Source organism: Nelumbo nucifera, chromosome 2 (assembly GCF_055504915.1).
Source record: "Nelumbo nucifera cultivar China Antique chromosome 2, China Antique-T2T, whole genome shotgun sequence".
NCBI classification, from domain to species: domain Eukaryota; kingdom Viridiplantae; phylum Streptophyta; class Magnoliopsida; order Proteales; family Nelumbonaceae; genus Nelumbo; species Nelumbo nucifera.
Window position 1 is genome coordinate 15,950,206 of NC_142650.1, and position 12,292 is coordinate 15,962,497.

General features: G+C 35.7%; 1 protein-coding gene and 1 long non-coding RNA gene across 2 annotated transcripts; one reads left to right on the top strand and one right to left on the bottom strand.

The window, feature by feature from the left end:
• The first annotated feature begins 4,910 nt into the window (after positions 1-4,910).
• On the top strand, positions 4,911-6,543 carry LOC148801947 (uncharacterized). The gene is made up of 3 exons (XR_016082892.1): positions 4,911-5,593; positions 5,696-5,766; positions 5,887-6,543. It is a non-coding gene; the product is annotated as an uncharacterized LOC148801947 (long non-coding RNA).
• Positions 6,544-9,115: 2,572 nt separating this feature from the next.
• LOC104597058 (Adenine nucleotide alpha hydrolases-like superfamily protein) lies at positions 9,116-10,581 on the bottom strand. Its single transcript, XM_010258447.3, has 4 exons — positions 10,170-10,581; positions 9,901-10,010; positions 9,653-9,771; positions 9,116-9,501 (listed from the first exon to the last, which is right to left on the bottom strand). The coding sequence occupies exons 1-4, from the start codon at positions 10,342-10,344 to the stop codon at positions 9,411-9,413; spliced, it is 495 nt and encodes a 164-aa protein (XP_010256749.1). The 5' UTR covers positions 10,345-10,581; the 3' UTR covers positions 9,116-9,410.
• Positions 10,582-12,292: the final 1,711 nt, after the last annotated feature.

Consider the following 12,292-nt stretch of genomic DNA (forward strand, 5'->3'; position numbering starts at 1 on the left):
TCTACTTTTAGCAAGCAGCAAGCGGGAAGACAAAAATATGTGCGGGAAATTATGGTGGGATTCGGGGATTGTTGAGGCTGTCAAAACATACTCATGTCGCATCCCCTAAAACCATTTTGTAATCTTCTTTTATTTATCCTCTAAGACTATGTTGGATCAGATATATATCTCAATGGAGTAAATCAATCATAAACGATGTTAATGGATCACTACTCAGATAAAGTGTTTTAGGTTATTTGGTTTGACAGAGAATAAAAAATCCTTGGTTCTTTTTTTCAGTTTTATGTGAGAATCGGAGAAAGTTTATTTTCTTGGATACCACTTTTCTGGGTAAGTGATATCCATCTCCTACGTGTATAAATAACTTTCTCACATAGGAGAAAATTACCAACACTTGAATGAAACAAAAATACCCCTTTTAATAATGGACTTTTATGATTAAAATTGTCATTACCTTATTTACTTGAGAAATATAAGAACATGGGTTAAATGCACTTATTGGATAAGTGTTTTCCAAGAAAAACTTACCGAAGTAATTGCATTTACAGGCTGGATAAATAATTTACCAAAAAGCAAACAGGGCCAAAGAAAAACAAAATTCAGGAACTTTTCTCAAAAAAGAAAAAAAATTAACAACTTTCATTTAATTTCTTTTTTCTCTTTTTTTTTTTCTACTAAACCAAATACAGCATTAAAATTATTGTTACCGTTGGTTAAGTAGGAAATTACCAATTAAACATTATTATTATTTATAAATTCTTTAATTTTTCTTTTTTTTTTGCTCAATATTGATGTGCCTAATTAATTAGAATTTCCTCCCCAGTCCCGAGTCGCCTCTAGGTGTGCCTTGCCCTTTTGGTGGATGGGGCATAAGGACTGCACCACCCGGCAACCGTACCGGTCTCTATTTCAGAAGACCCAAAAGTAGTAGGCGGAGTACCTCCAACTTCCAAGATCCAACTACTCCATTAGTGTTATATGCTTGTATAATTGAGCCCGGAGCACAACTGGGTTAAGCCCAATTTTATTAAAATGAAGCTTTGCTAATTACTACTATATGCATACCTATCGATTGGTTGGGCCTGGGCGTTCTACAAATAGGTTCCTAACAGATTGCAGTGGACCGACTCTCTTACTGAGACCACTTCGTAGTTCGTACAACACATATGCCTATTCAAATCGGAGGGTTTGGGGTGGAAGACCCTCTGAGATCGGCTTCGTTCAGGACAAGTCTGTGCTTACACCGCCCCAACAGTCTCTTGCTTGCAACCTTATATCCGGAATATCTCTCCATGAAATAAAATACGAGTGTGAAAATATTTTCAATACAAGACTGTTTGAATGGGCATTGCCCTGATGGAAGTCGAATTCAGACCCTCTCAATAACCTTTTCATTCATCAAGCAGACCCAATTTGTTATTTTATAATTAAATAAAAATTTTATTAAATGGCATATAATAATATTATTTTAAGATTTATTTGTAAGGTCCATTCTCAAAAAAGTCCAGGGCCTACTTTGGCAGCCTTAAGCTTTCTGAAACATGATAATGGTCCTTCACTGTTTGCTATCTTTTTCTTCGAAACTTCTTTTCATTTTTTTTATAGCTATTCCATGCTCGGAAAGACTTCATAAACAAACCTTGGACCTTTAAAAATTTTAAATCGGAATTATTGAAATCAGAATCAGAACTCTTATTCTTAGGGGAGGGGGAGGAGGAGGAGGAGGAAGTGGCCATTCCCTCAAATGAAAAAATGCTACTCTACCAGGAATAGGAATAGGATTCGGATTTCATCCAATCAAACAGTTGGAATTGAAATAAAGCATTCTCATTCTGATTCCAAACCCTTAGACCCACAAAAAGAAATGAACGGTTTTTTTAATCCAACAAAAACTCAACTGGAGTAAGCCCAACTTGGGTGTACCTGGGTTGATCACGTGGCAAATTTTCTATATGACCCAGTCCAGGCCCATATACTTGACCCTTTTACTTGAATAGACAATCTGCATTCCTGATTTGTGGTTATTGGTAATTTAGCAAGCAGAGAACGTAGAAGTTAAAATTAAACACAGTTAGGAGTTTGGTAATTAACCGCGTAAGTAACTGAACTGAACAACTTATTGGTTTGTCTTGCAGCGGACCAGCCTGACATTCAGCTAATAAGGCAGACTTAGAATTTTAGCCTGACAGGGTAGGACCTAATTCTGGAATTTCCAATCAATGCGGTTGTGGTCTTCATAGTTTTTAACTTATTATGAGAGCTTTTGGACGTGGCTTGCTGGTCCTAAGGTAAATCTGAAATCTAGAACATATGAAAATCTGATGGGTCCCCCATTCAATGTTTTAGATATGTGGTATAAGATGAACTTTTCTACAAAGAGATTGTACTGCTAGCATTGCCCAAATGACGAAATAAGTGTACTCGGCTTAAAATTCTTGGAGCATTATTTGTTTGCAGTGCAAGTTTTATTTGCACTAGTGCAAATGGGTTGAGTGTGAGTTTCAAAAAAGTAAATGGATATTTCTTGCTGATTTTAATTTTTTCCATTTTGCATCCAAAAGCAAATGGATGGGGTGCAAACTTCTGTTTATTTTATTTCACATCTCACTTTATTTTGTTTGTTTGGGAGGAGTGAGATTAGAGGTAAGATAATGAGGCCCAACCATTTTATTTTTTAGCCTTCCAACAATGGGCAAAAATTATATAGTCCACACTTGAAATGAAATAAAATCAAGATAAGATGAAAACAATATAAATTTTGCAGTAGTTTTTGGCATGCTAAAAATTTGCATGTGTAGGTATCGCAATGCCCCATCTCACAAAACCTCCCAATCCCCCTCTCTAAACATAAAAAATGCAAAACTCTTCCTAACCTTAACCTCATTTAAGGGCTGAGTGGGTAGGATCTCGATTCTGTATTTAAATTTTTTATTATTTTCTGTGATATATAAGCAATAAATAAGTAAAACATTGACAAATATACCAACTTGAATATTGCACTTAACCATAGCCCTAAGATTGAAAATCAATGTGGTTAGCAGTTTTGTTTTTTAAGGCAAGGCCGCAGGTTTTAGAACTGTAATTAGAGATCATTTTGGTTGCTGCGAAGCAGTTAGCTTCAGTCCTTCTACAATAGCATCACCTCTTCAAGCTGAAGCTATAGCATGTCTTCAAGGAGTTAAGTTAGTGAAGAAAATCTGCAGAGGTCCTTTGGTGATCGAAAACCACAATAAATCCTTAGTGCAGGCCCTGTCTGGTTTCAAAAAATCTTCTTGGAGCCCAAGTTGTTTTTCTCATTTGTAAAGATATTTTGGATGAATGTAATGACCTGGATTTAACTTTCTCTTTCTCCAAGCGAGAAAGTAATTTGATTGCTCACAATCTTGCAAAAAAAGGGTTATTGGAGTCAGGTGTCTATACTGATGCGAACCCTCTTTAGCTAGCGAAATGGGTGGATTTTCCACCCCATTGTAATTATGCTTCGGTTTCTCTATGAATTTTAGTTTTTCTACCAAAAAAAAAAAGATTTGTTCTAAGGGTTAATTAAATCGGTTTGGATATTTGCATTTAGGGGGTAAGATGGACCAATAAAGTAAGAACGTTTCTCTTATTTTTGAAACAGATGAGTTCTAAGTTCACTATCCATTGAAGTTGGGCCAAGTCAAGAACAAAACATCCCAGCCTTAATATGATTCCCAAGTTTCTAGAGCTGTAAGCCTGTGAAACAGATTAAGGCTCAGTTTAGAAAGAGTACAAATACAAATATGTAGAGTGCAAAACCCTGATTTCTTCAACCTATAAGTTGGAAAAACTTTGAGCATGAAGTACAAATACATTTCCCTTCTTTTCCCTACCTTTTCCTTCAAAGCAAACATAACCTAAGTAGATTACAGAGAAAAAAAAAAGTTCTACGCCTAGAAGCAAGTAAGCAACATCCCATATCATCGTCTTTTTTCAGAAACTTAATTATAGGCCTCGGTTATTACTAGGAAATTTCATAAACTATTGTCACTGCACCTAACAAAATAAAGTTTTCCAAAATTTGGATGTTTCACTGAAACTTCAAGTCATTATTTAACATATACCTAACCAATCTCCTATGTACATATTCTATAACATTTTGCATTTTATGTTGTATTACAAGCAAATATATATAATTTCGTCCAATATATTTTTTTTACCCAAAATTCAGTGACATTTTAGCAAAACCTTAGAATTTCCTTTGAAATTGTTTATTCTAGAAAATTCTTCCATAAGAGTTGATAACTAAAAAATTCTCCATCTTGTACCAAGTGATTAATCAAAATTCCTCACACTAGTATTGTCAAATATCTATCTTCATCCTATGATGTGCTGATAAAATCAACCATGTTAGGGTATAAAGCTTCTTTTATAAATAAATGACAACAAAAGTCTATCTAATCATGAGCTGATTTCAAAGTCTCTTCATAAACAGTTCAAAACTTACTAGCTAGATGGCATTGAAATGTCTATTAGTCTAGAATAACATAAATAAATTGTGAATGGAAGTATCTCGGAAAGAATGATGAACATAAGCCTACAAAAGTCTCTTCATAAACAGTTCCCTGTTGGTTGAAGAAATCTTAAAAATTGGTTTTTCTTGCCAATAAGTTTGTTTTGGGTTACCTTTCAAGGGTTCCGATGAGGTAGGTACGAAGTTGTAATCACATTTAATGAGCACTTGAAAATTTTTTTAACACCTGTCCTTTAAAATAACCTCACCCCACCATTTGAAAAAGATTAATACCCACTTTTGACAGTTACCAAAATATTTATCAAGTGTTCATTTAACATGTTTACTTTGATGTGCATATTAGATCCGGTCCCGTTGAAGGGATAAATAGAACTAAGTTGCTTATAATGTATCAACCAATAATATAATTGGCATTTCGATGTCCAGGTGATTAAGATTTAATCCATAGATTTCAGACTTAGACGATAAGTCTATTTCATGAATCATGACCAAGTCGAATGGGTTATCATTCTTGTCGTAAACGTATTAGGCTCTTCTCCCCTTCAGTGGCCAATGTTACATATATGCCCAGTAGTCATTTTGCACATTTCTCTCTAATTAGCATAATAGCTACGTATGTTCTTTTTTTATTCAGTTTAAAAGTGTGGATGAAGATCAATTGTTGGAACTGGAAGGTGATGATAGGTAGGTCTCACATAGAATGAGTTATTTGTTGAAAGTTGGTTTATAACACAGTCAGCCTATATAATATATGGGCTGTTAGTTGAAGGATTATTGAATTGAAAGTTAGTTATGAAGAAACGTCTTAGCTCAGTCTTTGTGAAGAATTAATTGGCATGGGTCTGTTATTTGAGGTTCAGTGGATCTCTCTAACCATGAATTCAAGTTTGTCTGCGTTAGCTTCTTGTTATAAGACTTAAGGTATGGTCACCACGTTGCTTAAACTTCAATGAAACAATTATCCCGTGATATTTGGTCAACTAGCTACGCTGCCTCAACATTATTTAGAAATGAAATGCAACGCCCAGTATGGAGGAAGGAGGGGACCTTTTCAGTTTGGTCTCATTTGATGTTGATTTGATTTTGCCAACTCGATCGGTCGGTATTTCAGTAACGCCATATATAGATTTGATTATTATCTTCAACATTCAACTATATGCAATGGACTGATGGTTGGTTTCTTTTTTTCTTCTCGTTAAGGATATTCCAACAGTATCCATTTGTCCAATCTAATAGTCTCAAATTATTCTAAGGCTAAAGCCTTACAGGAGGTATAAGACAGCATCGGGAAAGCATGGTTTTGTCACTCTGTTTTTAATTTAGTTTCTATCTCCTTTTTTTTTTTAAAGCGTTTCTAGCTATCTCATCTTCCTGAATGGTTTTGTTTCTAGATGCAAGCAACAGCTCGGGTAAAATCTGCCCAAGATTGATTTGAGATGTAAACCATTCAACCGGAAACTTGAAATGCTACTGGAAAATGTGAAATGGATTCATGACGTTTTGAAGGTTGCCCTGTTGTCTTGATCATACGGCCTGAGCACTAAACCCTTTATATTTCATTGAATGTTAACCATTGCCAGGAAATGTTAACTGAAAGAAATTGATGAGAGAAATTTTCCAGTTTAAGACCAGTTTTGGTTCAAGAATGGTTTTCAAACTTTTCACTGTAACACATGTTCTGTTATACGTGTGTAAATGAATAATGCACATAAGGTGACACACCTAATGGGAATGTGACAGATTTGAGTGCAGCAGATTATTCAGACAATCTGAGAGTTAGCAGAAATACAAACAAGTACTGGTAATTACCATAAAGCTGAGGCCGTGGGGAAATAGACTCCCGACCAATAATGGAGAGTCTGAGGTCCAGGCAGTCAGCGTTGAATCGTCAATCATATTAAAATGAAACAAATTGTGAATGACCTTACGCCTAGGGAAACTTCATTTTTTTAAATAACCAACAAATTATATTAAACAGTACATACAGTTTTCTGGCATCGCTCAATTGTATATATTATATTATACTACTAATTAAGCATATGTGGTGTATGTGAGAAATTTCATATTTAACTATTTGAATTTTAGATATATCATAGTTAACATAGAAACTGAAAAATAATAAAAATAATAATATAATTAAGGATAAATTAGATCACTGATTCACTATTTAACTAAGAAAATAACTTTACTTTATTGTTAATTAATGAAACTAACTAGATATATCCAAACCCATCTGAAACTACTTAATCTTAGGTCCAATTAGCTATCAATTTCCTGTAGGAGTTCATCAGTTATTTTTTAACTTTTTTTTTTTGGAAATTCCAAATAGTCTGAAACATTTCTAGGTGGATTTCTTGCTTCAGTTCTGTTTTCAATTCAATGAAACCCTGATACAAGGAATAAAAGTATGGAATAAGTAGACTTTCAGATTAATGATTTCAAATAGAAAGCCAGGTATATTCTATCCTATTTAGCATATATCTGAAAAACATTGTTTTATTTTTTTATATAATGCATTAATGTTGTCTTTGTATTTCAAATATGAATTCATACTGTATAAAATATTTGCACCTTCATTTATATTTCATTCTGATTATATATCCTCATTTTCAAACTTGCAGTTGATATGTTAGGCTGTATGTAAATGAAGCTAACTAGATATGCCCAAACCCATATGAAACTACTCAATGTTAGGTCAAATAAACTGTCGATTCCTTGTAGGAACTTAATTAGTACTTCTCTTCCATTTTAACACAAAGTGATTCCTTAAGAAAATTTTACATTTTATTTTCAGCCTCAATCTTCCTTGCATAGGTTTTTGCTAAGAAAACTGGAAAAGATATTCACATACTGATCTCTGCCCGATGTAATCCTTTAACCTATCAAAAAATTGAATTATTTTGCTTATTATTGTACTTTGCATAGTTAACAACACTGGTTCAATTGTTTACGAGAAATAGTCTCCACTATACAAACTCTTAAGTTGCAAATATAGATATTAACCGGAGTTTGCCAGATGACAATCAATTAGACAATAACAAATCTTCAAACGAACCAATCAGAGATTTCCTGACGGGAAGTCCACTCACCCTCCTTACCAACTTGATACATTGAGGTGTTGGGGCTGAATCAGGACCCCAATGCTTATTGTGGTTAATCAACCATTGGTTCAAATGCCCCGTACATCTCACGGGCCATTCTACTAGAAAAGAGACATAAACATAAGATTATCTTTCAAATAGCTTGTCTCCCAGTGGTCTTCCATATTACTATTGATAGCTTCCACCAATCCTATATAGTCGCAAAATACTTGTATAGATATTGATCTTAGGCTGACTGCTTTGTTCAATCCCTCCAATCAACGTCCACCATTCAGATTGGGCTGGAGAAACGGCGAGAATTCTTCTTCCTTCTGCAAAATCAGTTATTAGATTCTTTGATAAAATAACATATGCAATAGCAGTTTCCCCTGATGAGGCCATAAAGGCTCCATCAGTAAACATGATGTGAGTAACTTGAAAGGAAGAGGCCCTTGGGTGGGGTGGGCTTGGATGAATTAATCGTTGCTCATGAATATTTTCATTTTGGCATCCCAAATCAGCCTGCATCCGAAAACTTCATTTGGATAGCATAAAGGTTGAATATATATACTCATGTAAACTCAATAACATAACAAGAACTAAAAATGACAAAACCCCAAATTCCTCAAAAACTTCAAATCCACTCGAATGATGGGTGAAGGCAGAATTCTTTGAACCGATTTTTTTTTCCACTTGAAATGTAAATTTTGGACCTTTTAAGGTCAATGATCAAACAACACATTTATTTAGTCTGTCAATTACAATTCAAAGACAACCTCATATAATCTGTCGATTACATTTCAATAATCTAACTATAATACCGAAAGATATGATACCTAAATAAACTAAACGTCAATGAATAAGTAGAAAATTTTGTAATAACGATTCACGTTCTGCTTGGAATGTATTTCCAAATTCCAATCCATCCATCTGAGTCATCTGACTAAATTCATAAATTCCGATTCCAATCCATCTACTTTTGAAATTCTGCTCCTGCTACGGAATGAAGTGGTCCCAACTTCTGCATCCTAGACTTCCTAGTCTCAGTGCCGCTATGCACTTCCTAGTTCCTACCTGAATGGTGGGGAACGGGCTACCCCCGTTGTCCAGGCTCGCCCCCCACAAAAACGAAGCGAAAACAGATATGCTGCCCTGCTTAACATACTAAGTTTTAAACAAGCCATGAGGCCATACGAACCCCACTACCTGAACCCCCGTAACCACAACACCAATTGTCAAATAGCATGATGAATTAATCATGATATCCCCCCACATCGACATTTCTTCAATCTGGAAGAGCGAAGGAAAAGAAAAAGAAGACGATGAGAGAGGGAGAGAGAGAGAGAGAGAGAGCATGTGTGTGTATTAAATACATTGTCGTAGGGTCCGCCTCTTCTATACAAAATTACAACTGAAAAATAAAATAAAAATCACACATGCTTAGGCATCAAGCATTTACTTGTCCTTATCTCAATAAACGCACAACGTTTCCGAATTCACTCGTTAATTCTTTAAAATAACAAAGAGAGAGACTCGAATCTTTGAGTTTCACAATCTAAGAATTTTTATTATTGGTCTAGGGGATAGGTATTTTAATAGCTTAAACCTGATACAACAATCGTGACCTTCATGAATACTAACCAAATTAAAGCATCAAACACATAGCTGTTTCTGCCCGCATGCGTCCATTAAGATTGAGAAACGAAACATCACAATTTTCACAAAGCAACAACACAGACCCAACCAACCGAAAAATCAAAGCAGAGTGGGTGAAATGATAGAAATCAAATTCTGGGTGCGACTTCCGGTGGGCGGTGGATGTGAATCCTCCTCCATCAGTGTTTGTTGAAGCTCGGATCTTTCACAACGGTTATCGGACAATTAGCATGAGTTATCACATGGTTGGTCACACTCCCCAATAATATCCTACACACCAAACAATTTAACAATTTAGGGATTAGGGTTTTATCGGGGTCAGATTCAGCAGGGGTGAGTTTTTCTTTTTTTTTCACTACAAAAATTAAGAAATTTGATAATTATAATTCGAAAATAAAAAGGAAATTAAATGAATAGAAACCTTTGGATGGTGCCAAGTCCTCTGCTGCCCATAACCAAGGAGTCCAGCTTCAGATCTTCGATTGCTTCGCATAACTTCTCCCTGGCATCACCCCAATACAATTTGGTAACGATGGTTGCCTGCACAAACCCAACAACCCACGTTTATCTTATCCTTGAATATAAAATAAAAACATCATGAACAAAGAACAAAAATAGTTAGGGATAAGTAGATTTTCTGTAAGAAGGTGAAAGGAAAGAAAAGGAAACCTCCTTCTGTCTGGAAGCGGTGTCAAGTATATCTAAAACTTCGGGATCGATTTCGACGTCGTATTTCTTCATCAGCTCGGGAACTCGAAACTCCGTCAACGGAATCAGAGCTGCGGGTACCATACCATATGAATCAGCCAATAAAAATAGGAACCAATAGAAACAATGTACACGAAAAAGAAAGAAATCGAAATAGGAGGCACGGTTTGTGTGTAGTGAGCACGATCTCCGATCTTATTGGTCAGTAGTGATGAGGAAGTAATACTTACGGACACCGCCATTGGCGGAGAGAAGTTTTGCAGCGTCATGGGCTCCGTGGTGTTTGACGTGTATGACAAGGAGCGTATCGCCCTTGTCTAGCAGGTTATCGATGGCCCACTGCAGAGCCCTCTTGCTGCTCTGTGAGAAGTCCATCGCCACCCCTATTCTCCTGTCTCCCGGCATATTCTCTTACTTGCTCGCTCGCTCGCTCTCTCTCTCTCTCTCTCTCTCTCTCTCTCTAACGCGAAAACCACTACCGCCACCACCAGGCACCAACGATACCTATGAAGACACCAGAAGGCGATGTAATTGATGATGGTGGGTCTGAATGGCTTTTAAAAGGGTATCTGACTATTTGCGTCTCTGCATTTATTACTCTCTTTCTCTTTCTCTTTTTCTTTTTCTCTCTTATTCTCTGCTTCTTTGGTTAGTGGTAACCCAGTACCGTGGTTAAAAACTCCGCGTGAAAGGGTAGAGTTGCTGCTTCGTTGCAAATCCCTCTTTACGCATGCGGCATGCATATACACACGTGTAACCAGAACCTGATTGTCACGTGACATCGAAGACACGTATAAGGGAATAGAGGCATAAGGGAGTTAAAGACATGGAAAATTGGATCAGAGGGTGGTGCAGGAGCCATCGATAAGTTTGCTGCGGAAAGCCTGAAACAATGAAGATTGATGAGACGCAAGTACGCCTTTCTTTCACTAGTTGCACTGTTGGCAGGGGTATCAATTGGACCGGATTTGGTCTGATCTAATAAAAATTGATTGTCATTTAGATCGGTTCCAAGTCAAACCTATTACATTGACACCTGTATGTTTATGTTTTTTATTAATGGATCCAATATGATTCACCAATCCAATGCATTAAGTCAGACTGATCCTTATTGATACGTTCAATCCATTTAAATTGGTTTTAATTTGGACAAATTCCAACCCAAAAGCGGTCGATTGATACCCCTACCCTTGCTGAAGGACACCACCCTTGTATTCAGTTCGAAAAATTGGATCCAAAATGCTGATGGCCCAAACTCCGCAAGCCCTACGTTCCCCTCTACATTCCATTTGTGGGTTGTGGCCCGGGTTGGCAACCCACAAGAAAAATCAGCGTGCAGAAAAAGCTTCCTTGATTCTTCCCGTGTCGTTCTCATCGGATGGGAGATGGGATTCTTTGCAACCAAAAGCATTGCACTTTCGCACTCACAAAGCATGGCATCCGGCAGTATAGTGGAAATATCTCGGGTAGATATTTTCAATGTATACTGGGGATGGCAATGGATATAGAATTGATCATATTGCTTCTAGTTCCCGAGAACTCTTTCGATTAACAATTTGGGTAGAATTGGTTATTATTTTTGTTAGGAACCTATTCAGACCTCAATCTGTTTTATTTTACTTAATTTTTTACTATTATATAGAAAAAAAAATTGTGTTAATTAAAAGTTCATTAAAAAATATATTTAAAATAAATAAAAATTTATGGATAATAATATATTTAATTTAATAAAATAAAACAATAAATAATCACGGTCAATGGGCAATAGAGTGAAAGAGGGAGACATGATTTTTGTCCACTTTTTATTTTATATAGTGGAATAATTGTAAATAGTTAAATAATAATCAATTTAAATTTAATAAATAAATAAATAAATTTATAAAATAATTGAGACAAATAGACAATCAAATGATAGAGTAAATATATACACAATTTTGTCTTACTTTGCTAGCAATAATAATTTGTCATATTATTAAATTATTAATCAGTTAAATAATTTAATAAAATAAGTAAATAAATAAATAAAACTTTATGCATTATCAACACAAGATTGGTAAAGGCTATCTAAAATTAATTTATTTATTTATTTAAAGTTGTTAATGGCTCGAGCTGAACTATTAGGCTGCTAAGCCCATGAACAGGATTATCTCGATTCATAGCCCAGCCTAGCCTAAGACTTTGCCCGCGAACTAGACTAGCCTATGGCACGGCACGAACCCATGTGGACTCAAGCTAAAATAAAATTTAAGATCTTTTTAATTTTTTGTCTACTTTTTTAATTTTAAGATCTTTAAAATTTTTAAAAAACATGGCTTAGCCCAGTCTGTGGCCCAGCCTGGCCTTAGACTTGGAC

Bases quoted from the DNA above. Each gene is read 5' to 3' on its own strand.
- LOC104597058 (XM_010258447.3), bottom strand. From the start codon at position 10,344: ATGCCGGGAGACAGGAGAATAGGGGTGGCGATGGACTTCTCACAGAGC. The intron at 9,772-9,900 runs GTTTCCTTTTCT...GGGTTTGTGCAG, and splicing joins CCGCTTCCAGACAGAAGGAG to GCAACCATCGTTACCAAATT. The intron at 9,502-9,652 runs GTTTCTATTCAT...TTTGGTGTGTAG, and splicing joins GGACTTGGCACCATCCAAAG to GATATTATTGGGGAGTGTGA.